Here is an 18,018-nt window from a genome sequence, read left to right as displayed (position 1 = left end):
TGTTTTAGCCGTCTCTCTACTCACTCCTCCCATCCCACTCCTGCATTATTTTAAAACAATTTCCAGGTGTTTTATAATTTCATCTATAAATATTTAAGTATATATAACTATAAATATATATATAAACTTTTAAAAATCATTACTATCCAGTCAGTATGCAAATTCTCCCAAACTTAAACAGTTTTCTATGTTCTATTCAAATCCAAGTTTTATAGATTGTAATTGGTTGATAGCTTAAGTTTCTTTTAACCTATAGATACCCTCTAACCACTAAGAAATCAGGTAATTTATCTATACAATTTTCCAGACTTGGGACTGTGTTAACTCTATCTCCATGATGTCATTTAACATGTTCTTTTGTCTCCTCTGTATTTCCTGTAGTATTGTAAATAGATCTAGGGGCTTGGTTAGATTCAGATTTCATATTCTGGCAAGAACATTTCATTTAGAGTGTTGTGTAGTCCCACCAAGAGGCACTAATGTCTGACTGTTTTCTCTTTTTGTGATATTAGCAATCACTGATGGCCACTGCTGAGAGTCATTAATCTGCACAGGTTGCAAAATGATAACTATGATTCTATCATCCCTCCTTCACTCATTAGTTAGAATGCTTTTTATAAAGGAGTCAGTAGTTTTGATATTTACTTTTGATGTCTTCCCCTAACAGACTAACTTGTTTAAAAATAGAAGAGAGGGGGTTTTAATAGAATTCTAGCTTTCAGAAAGATATGATAAAGATATAAAAGAGAACTAGAGAATTAACCAAGAAAAATTTAAAAGATGAAGGAATGGTAATGTAAGGAGAAGAAATTATACAGAAATTATATCACTACCCACAAAACAGGAATTCTTGTCTCAGAAGACCAACCTTCAGAACTTCTAGTCTCTGATTTGAGAAATAATGATTTAAAGAATTTGCCTATGGAAATAATTGGAAATAAGCCTATTAGCAAAAATGACTCTGAAGTGCCTCTAAGGGAAGTCTAGCTGGCTGATCCCCAAGCATCCTGATGTGGGCATCACTTTGGTCAATTTTCAACAATGCAGTGTATGTTCTGTAGCTTTGCAGACCCAGATACCTAGTTTTAACAGCACATCTCAAAGTGAACCTGAATTGCAATGATTGAGCACAGAGACTAATATATTTAAAACAGAAGGCCAATTACTAAATTTATGAAAAGAAATACGGTTGACCCTTGAACAACATGGGTTTGAACTTCACGGTTCCTGGAAGTAATCCCCCATGGATACCGAGGAAAGACTGTACAACAGTCAAATGGCAAAGAGACCCACACTTTTTTGTGACTAATACATTTTATTATGGAAATGTTAATTCACAAAAGTAGGGAGAAGAGTGATAATATTAGTAAGCAACACCCTCACCATCACCCCCATGCACTTATCACTTGGCTTCAACAATTATCACTATTTCCCATAGTGTTTCATCTACATCGCCTACTTCAACTAATACCTTTTTTTACCTGTTAATACAATTGTTTATGTTTGATCAATACATTTTTTACCTATTGGTAAGCTATTTGGAAAGCCAAATTATTTAGCAGAAGGTGCTGTGGTGAGTACAGAGACACAACACAGAGATCTAAGGAAATCTTAAGAATCTCTCAGCTAAGACAATTTTGCCAAGGAAAGAACAATACTTCTAGAACAGAATCCCCTTACCGCTTGACTGTGCTTGAATGGGCAGCAGCCACCCATGTTGGCCTCTTTGGGATACATTTTTATTCTGCCCCTTCTAGTTTAACTCATGTTTTCCGTATATGGAAGGATAAAATTACTTGTGTTACAGTTAAAACCCAGCCTCCCAGGGACTGTGCCTACCCATCCTAAACAGTGTCCTCATACTCTAGTCAGGTTACAGACTCTGTTTTGGTTTGTTCTATAGAAATTATACTCAGAGGGCATCTCTAATTCCCTTATCTCCGAATTACTGGGGGAAGGAATATGCTTTATCCCTCTGGTACTCTCATAAAACTACAAAATATCCGCAAAATAGGTCTATAGTCCTAACATGGCACATTCTTTGCAGAGGGATTAGGGCAGTGTTATGCCAGTTATTCGTTTTTATGCATACACTGTTCTAGGATGCTCAGGAACTCCAGAAGGGCTTGCTCCTGCCACTCTTTTTAAACCTGTCTCCTTAGGTTTCTTTGGCAGGATAAGAAATTCCTATGGACAAAATACTTCACCCATGTCTACTTGAACAAAATACAGAATTTCAAAATTGCCCTACCCATTCCTTGAAAAGATCATTTTTTTAAATGAGAAGGGAACGCTCACTCAATTTTCTTTTTAATAATATTTTATAAGCAAGGGACACTCAAATCTTTGCTGACAGCTTAAAACAGAGAATATTTTTGAGTTTTAAACATATTCAAAAATATTTATGCCAAAGTACAAATTTATTATTTTACATTGGTTAAGAGCAAAAACTTTGGAGTCAAAGAGTTTGGTCCAAATCACAGCTGTATGACCTTGGGAAAACTGCTCAATCTCTCTGTGCTTGTTTCCTCACCTCTTAAATAAGGGGTAATAATAGTATCTAACTGATTTAATCCCTAAGGAGGTTATGTAAGTAAAGCACTTAGAATAGTGCCTTGTACACAGTAAATGTTATTTATAAAACATTTATATACATATAACTGTTACCACTTAAAATATATTAAATAGCTTTTCTAGTAAACGGCCTGAGGTAACCTCTAAAAATGGTTCGTTATTCACTTGACCCAGAAAACCACAAAAAATCAGGCAAATCAAGAGGTTCAAATCTTCGTGTTCACTTTAAGAACACTCGTGAAACTGCCCAGGCCATTAAGTGTATGCATATCTGAAAAGCCACCAAGTATCTGAAGGATGTCACTTTACAGAAGCAATGTGTGCCATTCCATCATTACAATGGTGGAATTGGTAGGTGTGCCCCAGGCCAAACAGTGGGGCTGGACACAGGGTCGGAGGCCCAAAAAGAGTGCTGAATTTTTACTGCACATGCTCAAAAATGCAGAGAGTAATACTGAACTTAAGGGCTTAGATGTAGATTCTCTGGTCATTGAGCACATCCAGGTGAACAAAGCCCCCAAGATACGGCACAGGACTTACAGAGCTCATGGTCGGATCAACCCATACATGAGCTCTCCCTGCCACACTGAGATAATCCTCACAGAAAAAGAACAGATTGTTCCTAAACCAGAAGAGGTTGCCGAGAAGAAAAAGATATCCCAGAAGAAACTGAAGAAACAAAAACTTATGGCCCAGGAATAAATGCTGCAAAAAAATTAATGCAAGTAAAAGTTAAACATATATATGTAAAATAACTATACATAATGTCATTATTTATATAATTATGTACATGTAATTTATTATTTTAAAACATTGTTACAAAAATCTCAATTTAAACAATCTAAAGGAGCCCTGGTGAATTAAGCAATCTTGTATGAATTAGAGCTAAAAAGAAAAACCTCAAGATTTGTTAAGTAGAGGATATCTGGTGTGTCTGAGGTCTAGGGATACAAAAAAAAAAAAAAAAAACAAAAACCTCAAGTATATTTTCTTCAGTTTTTGAATGAAGTGTTTCAGTTTGAAAGAATAAGGAACAGGAAACAAAAAGAAGTTATCAACTGAAAGTGGCACTCAGTTGCTCACATGTATTTTTTTCATTCATAGTTAGACAAAAAAGCAATCCTAATGTTCTCAAGAGTCAGCAGTTTTGACAGCCCCTTAACAGAAGAAAAATCAGCATTTGAAAAATTTTAACAAGGTCTGTATAATTAAAATTGAGGTAGGCAGGCAAAAACTACAATTATTTGTGTATAATGCTGACTAATCTGGAAAATAACTGTTCAGAAGCACCTTTACTAATACTTAAATGTTATTTCTGGTTCCAGAAAGATAATCATTATCAACAGATTTTTACTAAAGATAGGAGATTAAAGATAGGTGCCAAAATTAGCAAACTACAAAAACAACTCATCTTAAAGTAAATATTAATCTAGTTTTAAATTTGTATAAAGTGCTTATATTGAAAAAAACTCCAACCATGTGTTTTATTTACTTCTTGAATCTTACTTTCAAAATTTTAAATTATAACATGAAAGGATGTTTGCATCTATTTTCTTAATGTTCATTTTGGATCATTTAGGAGGAAATTACTGTGCCAATGTGTACAATCACACAAGGGCTTTGCACATGTTAAGTTCTCTGATACTGATGTAACTGGTGAAATGAGACTGAACTAGATGATCACTAAGGTTCTCTTTATTTATACCATTACAAAACAGTGGAATACTGGTACCAAAAAAAAAAAAGATGCAGAAATTCTATATGTACTGATGTGGAATAATGGCGATGACAGCAGCAATAACTATAATGATGAGAGCCTGAGTTATACCCATGGTATACCCACTTGTAACTTACTTTACATGAAACCAATTCATCCTCTAACAACTTTGGGAGGCAGGTACTGTTTGTACTATCCCCATTTGATAGCCAAAGAAAGCAAAGGCATGCAGGTGGAACAACTTGTCCAAGGTCACCCAGGTAGTTAATGACAGAGTTGGGATTTCAACCAACGCAATTTCGTTCTGGAGTCCACACTCTTAACCACTATAAACAGTCAGCAAATACTTACTGAAGTTCTACTAAATTGAAAGTGAAAAAAAGTAAGGTACAGAATATGATACAGTATGTGTCCATTAAGGACCTAATTAAACTCAAAAACTTTTGCATAGCAGAGGAAACCATAAACAAAATGAAAAGACAACCCACAGAATGGGAGAAAGTATTTGCAAACGATGAGACTGACAAAGGATTAGTCTCTGAAATTTACAAACAGCACATGCAGCTCAATATCAAAAAAAAATAACACAATAAAAAAATGGGCAGAAGACCTAACCAGACATTTCTCCAAAGAAGACATATGGACGGCCAAGAGGCACATGAAAAGATGCTCAACATCACTAATTCTTAGAGAAATCCAAATCGAAACTACAAGTTATCACCTCACACCAGTGAGAATGGCCATCATCAAAAAATCTACAAACAATAAATGCTGGAGAGGGTGGAGAAAGGGAACCCTCCTACACTGTTGGTGGGAATGTAAACTGGTACAGCCACTATGGAGAATAGTATGGAGGTGCCTTAAAAAACTAAAAATAGAGCTACCAGATGATCCAGCAATCCTACTCCTGGGCATATATCCGGAGAAAAACATGGTTCAAAAGGATATGTGCACCCCAATGTTCATTGCAGCACTGTTTACAATAGTCAAGACATGGAAGCAACCTAAATGTCCACTGACAGATGAATGGATAAAGAAGATGTGGTACATATATACAATGGAATAGTACTCAGCCATTAAAAAAGAATGAAATAATGCCATTTGCAGCAACACAGATGGACCTGGAGATTATCATACTAAGTGAAGTTAAGTCAGACAGAGAAAGACAAATATCATATGATATCGCTTATATGCGGAATCTTAAAAAAAAAAAGACACAAATGAACTCATTTACAAAACAGAAGCAGACTCACAGACTTAGAGAATGAACCTATGGTTACCAGGGGGAAGGGTGGGGGGGAGGGAGTGTTAGGGAGTTTGGGATTGACAAGTACACACAGTGCTATATTTAAAACAGATAACCAACAAGGACCTACTATATAGCACAGGGAACTCTGTTCAATATTCTGTAATAACCTAAATGGGAAAAGAGTTTGAAAAAGAATAGATACGTGTATATGTATAACTGAATCACTTTGCTGTACACCTGAAACTAACACAACATTGTTAATCAACTATACTCCAACATAAAATAAAAAAATTTTTTAAATGTGTACATTTGTGTAACGAATGGGAAAGAAGGATATATCCATGTTTGCCTATACTTACATAAAATATTTCCACAATCTCAAACTAGCGGCTGCCTCAGAAGAGGGAAAATGGTTAGCTGGGGGACAGGGGCAGGAGACAGACTTTTACCTTTTGAACTGTGAACCATGTGAGTATACTACCTATTCAAAAAGTCTAATCAAATTCTGTGATCTACATATGATAAAGTTAAAACTAGATATTATCAACACTAATGAGCTAGAATATTAAGATTAGAAAGAATATGCCTGGGCTTCCCCAGTGGCGCAGTGGTTGAGAATCTGTCTGCCAATGCAGGGGACATGGGTTCGAGCCGTGGTCTGGGAAGATCCCACATGCCGCGGAGCAAGTAGGCCCATGAGCCACAACTACTGAGCCTGCGCTCTAGAGCCCGTGAGCCACAACTGCTGAGGCTGCACGTCTGGGGCCTGTGCTCTGCAACAAGAGAGGCCGCAACAGTGAGAGGCCCGCGCACCGCGATGAAGAGTGGCCCCTGCTCACAACTAGAGAAAGCGCTCGCGCAGAAACGAAGACCTAACACAGCCCAAAATAAATAAATTAATTAATTAATTTTAAAAAAAAAGGAAAGAAAGAAAGAATATGCCTGAAATCCTGAAGGTAAATAAAGCGTTTCCTGAGTTTTCATGTAGTTACCATCAACCCCACAAGGGGATGCTGCAGCTCTACAATTGACAAAGGAGGCTGAGATTTAATTTGACTTAAAAGAAAACTGCATTCACATTTTTATATTTCCTTACATGCAGAGAAGTATAAATGAATTAGCAGATGTTTCTATTTCATGTTGTATAAATTTTAATACATACTTTTAGGCAGGTTACTTTTAAAGTATTATTAGCAAAAAAAAAAAATCTATGGGAATAAAATTAATTTGTTTGTTAGTGTTCTTACATCCTGCCTAGGTAGTTCTACAAATTTTGCCAAATTTGGAGGGCCTCCAAATTTGGAGACCTCTTATTTAAAATAGGGCTATAATGGCACATTTCAAGTTCACTTTGAGGGGCCTTGGGAGGCACAGTGACTCACATTTTATTTTGTACCAAGTAGCATGGCATATCATTTTAAAGACTTAATGAACTGAGTTCAGAAATTTTCATTTAAAAATGTATGCTAGGGACTTCCCTGGTGGTCCAGTGGTTAAGAATCCACCTTCCAATGCAGCGGATGTGGGTTCGATCCCTAGTCGGGGAACTAAGATCCCACATGCAGCAGGGCAACTAAGCCAACACACCACAACTGGAGAGCCCACGTGCCGCAACTACTGAGCCCGCATGCTCTGGAGCCCACACACCACAACTAGAGAGAAGCCTGTGCAGTGCAATGAAGAGCCCGCGCACTGCAATGAAGATCCTGCGTGCCACAACTAAGACCCGATGCAGCCAAATAAATAAATGAATAAATATTTTTTAAACAGTATGCTAATTTTATAGAAGGTGGAAGAAGATTGGCAGAGGTGAATGACAAGCCTCAAATGTTCATCAGTTTTTCATAGTGACCAAGTTTCCATCTATGGATACATTTTGAAAATTACAGCATATAAAACGCATCATAAAGACTAATAAATCTTAGATCTGCATTAGCAAGAGGTAAAAATAAAATAAAATTTTTGACACTCTAAATATCAGTCTAGGGACTTCCCTGGTGGTCCAGAGGCTAAGACTCTGTGCTCCCAATGCAGGGGACCCGGGTTCAATCCCTGGTCAGGGGAACTAGATCCCACATGTTGCAACTAAAGATCCCGCATGCCACAACTAAAAGATTCTTCATGCCACAATTAAAGATCCCGTATGCTGCAACTAAGACTTAGGATGGATGGATGGATGGATGGATGGATGGATGGGTGGATAGATAGATAGATAGATAGATAGAAAGAAAGAAAGAAAGAAAGAAAGAAATATCAGTCTACTAGGGAGAACTGTTTAAGGACAACAGAGTCCAAAGTGAAGAATGCCTGACGACACTCAGGAGAAGCAAAATCCTAAAGGCAAATGAGACTGCTGTCCACAGTAAGAAACATCTGAACACTGTTTCAACTCCTCTTCCAGGCAACTGAAACTGAGCCCTAAAAAGGGGGCCTTAAGAGGCAAATGAGAAAGGCATGCTGTTTATACTCAGTTGAAACCCAAGTCTAGCATGAGGGCTACTGGGCAACCTACTGGAAGGGAAAGGATATACACGCTTTTAAGTGCTGTAGACAGAAAAAAAACAAGAGTTTCACACTGATTCTACTAAGGAAACTAACATCAGTTTAATGTCCGAGCATTAACATGAGTTTAATGTCACTATTAGAAGTCACAAAAAGGTAATATTGTAGCCAATATTGAGCCACTAGAGCTCCTGAAAAGTGTGTTAACTGGATCAGCTCAACAACATCTAGATCCTAGGCATTTAGAACATAACATCAGAGCCATCCATGGTGCATTTCAATGGGATTTGGGGTAGGAAAATCACTGGTGAGATCCCGTAAACAGCTGAATCCCTACAATAAACCTTTTGCTTTCAAACATCCACAGTTCCCATGCCCATTAATAAAGCTTCTGAACTACAGATGCTGATTTGTGATCAAGCATCTTCTCACATGGGCAACTCTTACGTAATGTTCGAAATGTTTTATATTTTTTCTTTAGAGTTAAGATTAAGTTTTTGAACATGAAAATATTCCTAGGCAATTCAGTTCTTTTATCTCAGTACCAGAGGACAAGTCATAAAACTAATATAATTGTACTTATATTTCTGCAACAATAAATTAATGGCCAAATCAGTTAATGTTAATAACTTTGGGCTTATCCATTAAAAACTTAAAATATGCTCAAAGTAAGCATTTATTTGCATATACAGTGCATGAAAGGGGATGACCTACTATGTAGTTCACTACAATGTTTGTCTTCTTACCAGGCTTGATGAGAAGCATCATTTCTTAACACGTTCACAGGAACCTTAATCTCACCGAGGAAAACATCTTGGACCAGGTTTCCATTGTTCCACAAGTCGATCCTGAAAATTTAAAAACTGGCTTTATTTTTTGCAAACAATGTGTAAGAGAACGCACATGACCAAAAAGCTTCAAATTACTATGATTGGTATTCCAGCACTAATTTACTGTTCTGGGTACTTCTGCCATAAGCATCTTTGCCACAGACATCTTTGCCTCAAGCACTTTTTGCCGCATTTTCACCACATAACTAATTGGTCAAAGGCAATTTTGTGATAAAAGATAAAATAAAATAAGAGAGACATTAAAAAAGACACAAACATAAAAAATAAACAAAATTAAAAAGACTTTATTGCAAAATACAAAATTTATTTGAACACATTCAAAATGTGTGTAAATTCATGGCAATGCTGTGCAAATACTGACTCTATTTTGTGGGCTGTACCCAAACGCTTATCTTCGAAGTCTTTTGTTCACAGTATTTCACATGTTGTTTTTGTTTCTTGATTTGTCTCCTCATTCAGCATTGCACTTTTTTCCTAAAATTTCTTCCTTCGTTAAGACAGGTATGCGTTTCCAGACACTAGGATGCATATTGGTTTCTGAGTTTTGTACTGAAGCCTCCACACTCTTGTTTGTTCTTGCCATAGTGTCACATGTCTGCTGATGGATGCTTCGAAGTTCTATGTGAAATGTGGCTTTGCCTCTGTGCCTTTCAGGCCCTCAGCCTCTTTCTCCTCCAATGAGGTGTGTTTCCAAATAAGAAACCAATTCTTGGGGCAAATCACCGTCACTTGTCTGCTCAATGAAGCTATCAATAACATCGATAACCAGGAGAAATGCTAACACATTTCAACCAGTTGAAACCAACTGTCAACTAGTTATTTTATTTTTCACAGCAAAGCTGACTTATGGCCAATTAGTCATGTGGCGAAAATGTCTGCGGCAAAAATGCCTACGGCAAAGATGCTTGTGGCAAAAGTACCAGACATAATTTTACATGCTTAAAAACAAGAGATGTTAGCATTGTCTTATACCTCACTGTCTAAACTAAAAAAGCAGAATACTGCAGTAGCTTTTACTTAAAAGCATAGAAAGTGACTATCTTAAATAATCTAAAAGAAAGCACTTAAGTTTCTTAGTTTCAAAGTCTACACTTTATTTTAACCTGTAAAAATAAGGACTACAGAGTTCCTTTTTTGCTTTTGAGAAAAGAAACCAACACAAGACTACAGTTTCTTTCTCAATTAAAACCAGTTAATATGTAAAGATAGGTGATTTAGAAAAATACATTACCTGATCATTCCAAACATGTGATTAATACACCCTTTAGATGAACACACTGTTAACACCACACCTATACATGCATTTACAAAACTTTCCCCTCCCAAAGAGCATAGATATTTAAGACCTAGGAAATAGCACAAACTTCAAACACATGCACCTGTTGAATCATCTTACAAGACTTCTTACCTCACTGAAATTTCTGTTAGACAGCAGATATGTTAAGAAGAATAAAAAAATTATTTCTAAATTGGCTAATACATAATTACTTTTCTATATATTCTTTGCATTCATTATGCTATGATTTAGAAATTTACGGAGCAATTAAATTTGGGAAAAACTAAAAATATAATAAAATAGGTGAAAATTAGCTCATTTTCTTTTTAAAATAAATACACCTTAACTATTAGTACAAAGAAATCGGATTTTGAAAAGATTATTTGGATTTAAATTAGATGCACATTCCTCTAAGTTTCATCGATTAAGTTGCTAAAGAGAATTCTGTTAAGCTTGAGTCACCTTTTACAGTTAAATTTAGTATTTTCTTTTAGCACAGAACATAGCAATTCTGTAAAACCCAAGACACATACCTAATTTCCAGCTTTTCAATGTCCTCCTCTTCTACCTGAAACTGGGACTTTCTGGTGTAACTACTGGATCTGGTTACCTATAAACAAAATATTTTAGTAAAAAAAATTTTTTAATATCTTTTTCTTACATGAACTTTAAAAAACTATCATCCCTAAAATGTTCGACTGTGTATATTATAAACAGAGGAAAGTGCCTAAGTAATATTTTACCCAAAAGATAAATACAAAAACAGCTATGGAAGTAGCAGAGTGGCAAGAATAAGGTGGCAAAAAAAATATCAAAATCAACCTTACCTCCATACCCTTCCTTATCAACTCAATCTATGGCAACACTGGGTTCTCTGGCTCATATGTAATCTCTTGGTGACTCAGAGTAAAAGTGTTCTATTTCAGGGAAGCTGCATAGGCTAGGAACTGTCTGAAGACCTTCCCACATTTCTCAAGATACCAATGCCACCCGTACACTTCCTTCTCACATTTTTACCAAAAACATCAAGGCCGTTGGCAGGAACTTCCTCAACTACTGTCCACCTGAACATGTCCGTTCCCACACAGGCCTGTTTACTCGATGAGTGTTCTCATCCTCTTCCAAACAAGACGATGAGATGATCCTCCTCTTTTCTAAGACTGCTCCGTCCCCACACAGTATGCAGTAATAAGCACGCAGTAAACATGCAGCAAGCATTCGATCTATTTTAATTACAGCTTTCTTGACCAGACTGTTCACCTCATTCAAGTCTAAGAAAAATTCTCCCCTTAAATTATGGTCTTCCTATCTCTTTCCTTTCACAGACAAATATCTCAAAACTGTTACCCATCCTTACAGCCTCCACTTCCTCACCACCCACTCACTAGTTACTCACTGCAGTAACTCCTTATAATCCGGCTTCCTCACAGATCACCCTCCCCAGACCCCTCTCTTAGTCATCAAGTCTGATGATGAAATTCTTAGCTCTCACCTTCCTTGACCCCTTTATCTGGACAAGTGACCATACAACCATACTCCCTTTTCCCAGAGCTACTCTGGTCTTTTGAGTTTACCCAGCACTATCCTGGCTACCTTCTGCTCTCTTTGCTTCTTCCTCTGGTACTTCTTCCTCAGAACCTATAAATATGGGTTTTCTCCAGGGTTTTATATTTTATTTTGCTCTACATACGTACTGCATAGTGTTGTACAAAGTGCTTTCACATCCATTATCTCTTTTATTCATCAGAACACTGCCCTGAAGCAGGCAGGGCTAGATTTATTATCCTCATCTTGAAAATGAGGAAGCTGAAGTACAGAAATTAAGAGACATACTCAAAGTCAAATACATAATATGTGGCAGAACTAACCTTCTTCACTTTTTTCCTTTATTGTATACCTCTACTCCTTTGGCTTTCTTTCCTGACTTGCTGTAAGCAATTCCTGATTCTTTATCTACAACCATCACCCATCACAGTCATGAACTTCCTATGGGAGGATTTTACATATCTGAGTCCAAGCTCATTATGCCCCAAACTGAACCACTTATGTTTTCCTTCTTAACTTTTCTATTTTTCCAGATTTGAAATCATGAAGACAACATTTGACTCCTCATTTTCTCTCTTCTTCTATAACCAATTTGTTATCTCGCCATCTGCAGTTTCTTTCTCATCCATCTCTTCCTCTCATTTCCATATTACTTCTCTTGAATCAGAGCCCCCCCTTTCTGCTTTTTCCTTTTTTAAAAAAAACACCTAAGCTACAACAGTCTCTTGATCTCTGTTCTCTCTCTCAGCCATCTGGCCCACAGATCATGGTTAATTCTTCCCAAAACAGTGCATTACTCATTACTTCCAGGTTCAAAAACATTCAATGGCTAACACAGCACTTCAGCCTGGCTCTCAAGGCCTTTCATTAGTTGGTCCTACTCTTATCTTTTTAAGCTTAGTTCCCATTATTCCCTTTTAGTCAAATCACTACTTGCTACTCTTTGGACATAACTTTCTGCTTTTCTGTCTCTATGTCTCTGCTCAAAATGTTCCTTCTCTAATACTCTTTCCTCTGGCTTAACTCACCTAGAGCAGAGCTACCCAGTATCTACTACTGCATTTTACTGCTGAGTGTATGCACACACATGTACGCTTTGGGTCTCCTGCTCTCACTAGAGCACAGAGATTGGACTTTTATCTTTATAATCAACTCAACAAAGGGCCCTTTGAATGAATGGTTCAAGGCCTAATATGTATGCTTGCATATAGCAAAGAGGTCAGGTCTTGACTGTCAAAGGACCATCTGCTTGCTGCTGCAAGTCGCCCCTTCTTGGTTTTCTCCAGGCTAGATGTAACAGCCATTTGTAAGTACAGAACAACTGAACTGAGCAAGTCCTGAGCCGGGAAATGGGGCGTCTCACACTGGTGCACTTTCTTTTGTTTTCTTTCTTCCTTGCCTCCACCCCCCACAATTCCTCCTACTTCAATCTTGGCATTTCTTCAACTGTGTTCCCTTATTAAAGTACAGTAAGCAGGCATGGCTAGATGTGCCCTCGCTCTTTTCACTTTGAAACATCAAGAAAAACACACACAAAAAGAAGGAAAAGCACAAAATGTAACTCTTTTTTTCAAATCTTCCTTACATGGTAATCTCAACTGCAACATATTCTATGGGTAGAACACAATCTTTTAGAATACAGTTTGATTATTTTTGTTTTTTTCCTATAGTTTCTAATAATATGAAAAAGCATTTATTTAACAAATGCTCCACAGTAGAGAACTCCAAAGCACTGTATTTTGGGCAACTTCAAGGCAGCTGAAGTTCTCTAAGAAAATAAGCATGTGTCCACAGAGTGATTTAGCTAAAAAGAACTTAATAATAAGGCCTTAATCATATAACAGTTTATAGTCTTGAAGCATTTTCACATTTGAACCTCCTAAAAATGCTGAGTTAGGTAGGGATGCTACTGGTTTCTCTTACAAAATTATCCTTTCACAAGATAAGAAATTTGAGTCTCCCATGTAGTGATTTGTTCAAACTCAACTGGGACCAGAACCCAGATCTACCAAGTGATATCGTACTTATTTAACTAGTGGTTTTCAAATAATATTCTGCAGAAGAGTCCTGGGGCCACTGCATGTTAGGTCAGGGGCTGGATAAGGTAGGGTTCTGTGTGAAGGGGGTTGTGATATTGAGGATGACTGAAGAGTAGGCGTGGTCCTAGACTTCCCCATCTTCAAATCAATCACAGCTCTGCCGTTATTTGTTTTATGCACTGGGCCTCTACTGTGTTACACTGTGGTTCTACTGCTTAGAAATGCTTAGTTGCATTAGTTAATAAAATTATGACTATGGCCAGAATTTGAAAAAAAGAAGTAAATCAGCATTCAATATTCAATGTTAACATTTAAATAAAACAAAATGTTACCTCAAAATAAAAGATTTCATTAAACTGCGGATTGCTTGTTTTCTTCTTTACTTTTGTCTTCTTTTGGTCATTCCTGTTCCAATGTGGTAGAGTTTTACCTTGTAGAACTTAATAGTACACAATTATAAAACATGCTATTTCCAACCAGGGAGCCTGACCTCTTTCTGTTTAACTGTTAAGATGACTCGGGGAAGGCAGTAGCTTTAAATATTACTTGGGGGAAAAAAACTGAGGTGTCTCTAAAACTTCAAATCAAAGAACACACAAATTTTGTATATCTGATATATGCCAAGATTATATTATTCTATGGCTATACTAGATTGACTGCCAAGCTTACTTCAGGGGTTTTTAATAACACATTCGATTATACAAGCAACTCGAAATAAATGGTAGAAGGAAGACAATGAGATTCAGAGTACCTTTATCTATGCTGAAAACTACCAGAGGAACACGAAAAGCATTCTTAGTTTACTTCTTGGGCTTCAGCCACAATGTGGCTTTTTAAAAAAAACTTTTAATTTTGAAATAATTACAGATTGAGAGGAGGTTGCAAAGAAATGTACAGGGAAGTCCCATGTAACCTTTCCCCAGCCTCCGCCAATGGTAACATCCTCCAAATGACAGTACAATATCAAAACCAACAGTGACTTTTTAAAACAAATTCACAAGCCAAATAATTTCTATCTGTACATTACTAAGCAATTACACTAAAGGATCTATCAGGTATTGATTATAAACAAAAACCAAAACCAAAAACAGCTCAACTAGATTAAACATTTTTAACACACAAAACTCAATCCCTCTGATAGTATGAATGTTATAGGATTGAGTATCTGCTTTTAGCAAACAGGTCAGGTTTATATTTTTAAATATAAAACCATCTATAATAATAATAGGATACTATTGTTTGAGAACCCAATAAGTACCAGGCATGGTGCTTTACATACATAGGGACAAATACATTTTTCAAAGTGACTTACTGGTGATTTTCTAAAAAATAAGAATACATAGCTTGGGGTTGGGAAGAAGAAGTGCATGTCTATGTGTATATACATGTGCTTGTGTAGAGGGAATAGTATGCTCTTTGTTTCCTGACTCTAAACCTTCAAGTTGTAGACAAATTTCAGACTAATCAGGCTCTGAAAGAAACCATAATGAAATTATAAAACAGAAAATACTACAAAGTGTGATAGATTTTCCATAAATTATCGTAAGTAATTAACATCAATGATACAGTGCACTTCACCATGTTCTGGTACTTCAGCAGTTTGTCTACAGCTTGGAATTCTCTCTGTACAGCACAGATGCCATGAGAAAAAAGGTATTTTTAGTCCTGAGTTGTTTTCCAGATAAAAATATAGAAATTCCTTTGCTATTTTGAACTAGCATTTATTAAAACAGGATTCTACCTGCAATAAGATCTAAGACATTTGAAACTAGGAAGGCTGATGATGAATGAAGGTCAGGTTTATGTTTTAAAGTACACTTTAACTACTATAAAACACAGGTTGCTCCCCATAGCCTAAGAGTCTGGCAGATTTGAAATGGCACTCATTTTCTTTTATAAAAATAGGAGTTGGTTGTTTGCAAGTGAATAATAGAACTAACTGAAGATTTTTCTTTCAAAGCATTCGTTACTTTGTGTCATAAATAGCTATTTAGCAAGTTCTCTTAGAACTTTAATTTTGTAATTGTTAAACTTTAAAACTTAAAAATCTGATACTAATTCAATAAGCATTACCTAGAAGGGCCCACAAGAGAAACTGTTGCATAAGGGTCACAGCTTTGTCCATTTATGAGAGGCAACCCATGGCATGCCTTGACACTAAGGAAGAATAAAGAAAAATTAACGTTATTATATTCAAGTCAAACAACATAAAACATTTATATTCAAGTTAAACAACCTAAAACATTATCTTTAAATACGAATTAATACATTCAAAGGGTTAAAATTGTTTTCCACATGTCTGAAGTTGTATGCCTATATACCACCTACCCAAACATATGTACATATGCATTTATTTACTTTTGCTGTATTTCCAAATAGGACTAAACCACCACAGCCAGTACTGAGACTACCAAATAATATTTGGATATACACAAGGTCTATCCAACAAGGTACACGCTGTGGTTTGATAATAACATTAAAACTACTGTGGCTTCTAAAAAGGAAAAGAAAGCTGTGTGAACCTTAAAGGAGACACTACAAACCAAGTCAAATCTGTGGCATCATATCCTCTGCTAAAACATGAATGAGAAACAAGGAAACAACTGTGGTTTCCACTTAAAATCTGATTCATAAATAAAGGGCAAGCCACATACAGTTCTGCAGCCTCTTATTCTGACTCTCAGTAACAGCTCCTGCATCATTCTGTAGAAAAAGTTTTAGACCATAAAAACCAAGGTCATCTCATCCACTCCATGACAACAGTCATTGGTATTTACAGAGAACACAGAATCTGACTTAATGACCTGCTCCTCAAATTTTCTCTTTATTGAGTTCACGAATTTAGTTTAGCAGCTAAGGGTGTACATTTCCCAGTGCCTACAAGAAACTCATGAGTGTTAGTGAAAAGTATTCTTTGTTGAAAGATGTGGGCTATTGAGCAACATCCTAATTTCTCTCCACAACCCACAGATCATATACGTGGGTGAGGTGCAAATGGTGTGCTGCCGAGTAAAGAAAGAAATGATAATATGACTCATTTCTATTAAATTGGGTATTAAAAATCAAATTTAAAAAATTTCTGAAACTAACCGAAGAAAGTACAGGCCAAGATAACAATTCTGATTATTGATGTCAGGCCTGGGTACAGTCAAATTTTCCCACTGTACATACTGTTTGAAATTTACACTTCTCAGGCTAAACCTCAAAATGATACCCATTTTGATATAGTATGTGCAGTTTACTATTTATTTTCACAAAATGCATCAAACTCTCACAACTGCCTTTAAGAAGGGTATCATCATGCATTTTTAAAGAAGAAAGTAAGGTTCAAAAAGCTTACGTGAGAAAGTAACAAAATAAGGCTAAAGAGGTAATACAACTTGTAAGAAGTGGGCCGAGACTCAACTTCTACTTTCTTAACCCCATTTCTAAAATTTAAGTCCTCCTACAGTCCCACTGTGCCTGAATATAGTGTATTACTTTCCTTCTAATACCAAATTTATCTCATGTAAACACTAATTATGTAAAATCTTAATCATAAAAATTCACTACAATTTTATGAGGTATAAAAACACTGAGAGGACTTCCCTGGTTGCACAGTGGCTAAAAATCCGCCTGCCAGCGCCGGGGACACAGGATCGAGCCCTGGTCCGGGAAGATGCTGCAGAGCAACTAAGCCTGTGCGCCACAACTACTGAGCCTGCGCTCTAGAGCCCACGAACCACAACTACTGAGCCCGCGTGCCACAACTACTCAAGCCCGCGTGCCACAACTGCTCAAGCCCACGCACCTAGAGCCCGTGCTCCGCAACAAGAGAAGCCAACGCAATGAGAAGCCCGTGCACTGCAACGAAGAGTAGCCCCCACTCGCCGCAACTAGAGAAAGCCCACGCGCAGCAACAAAGACACAACACAGCCAAAAACAAACAAACAAATAAATATATGTTTTAAAATAAAATTTTAAAAAAATGAGAATAATGGGGACTTCCCTGGTGGCACAGTGGTTAAGAACCTGCCTGCCAATGCAGGGGACACGGGTGTGAGCCCTGGTCCAGGAAGATCCCACATGCCGCAGAGCAACTAAGCCCGCGGGCCACAACTACTGAGCCTGCGTGCTGCAACTACTGAAGCCCACGCGCCTAGAGCCCATGCTCTTCAACAAGAGAAGCCACTGCAATGAGAAGCCCACTCACCGCAATGAAGAGTAGCCCCCGCTCGCTGCAACTAGAGAAAGCCCATGAACAGCAATGAAGACCCAACGCAGCG

The 18,018-nt window shown here is 37.1% G+C and overlaps 1 protein-coding gene across 2 annotated transcripts in view; it reads right to left on the bottom strand.

Annotated features, from left to right (window-relative positions):
* The window catches only part of RASA2 (RAS p21 protein activator 2), a 117,863-nt gene that overhangs the window by 37,699 nt on the left and 62,146 nt on the right, over window positions 1-18,018 (bottom strand). For both annotated transcript variants that reach the window (XM_060011351.1, XM_060011352.1), the window contains exons 6-9: window positions 15,827-15,910; window positions 14,086-14,158; window positions 10,703-10,779; window positions 8,789-8,890 (exon numbers count right to left, since the gene is read on the bottom strand). In XM_060011351.1, the coding sequence (XP_059867334.1) occupies window positions 8,789-8,890; window positions 10,703-10,779; window positions 14,086-14,158; window positions 15,827-15,910 (336 nt within the window). The remainder of the gene's footprint in view (window positions 1-8,788; window positions 8,891-10,702; window positions 10,780-14,085; window positions 14,159-15,826; window positions 15,911-18,018) is intronic.

This window comes from Delphinus delphis, chromosome 4 (genome assembly GCF_949987515.2).
Source record: "Delphinus delphis chromosome 4, mDelDel1.2, whole genome shotgun sequence".
NCBI lineage: Eukaryota > Metazoa > Chordata > Mammalia > Artiodactyla > Delphinidae > Delphinus > Delphinus delphis.
This window is presented reverse-complemented; position numbering and strand designations above follow the sequence as displayed.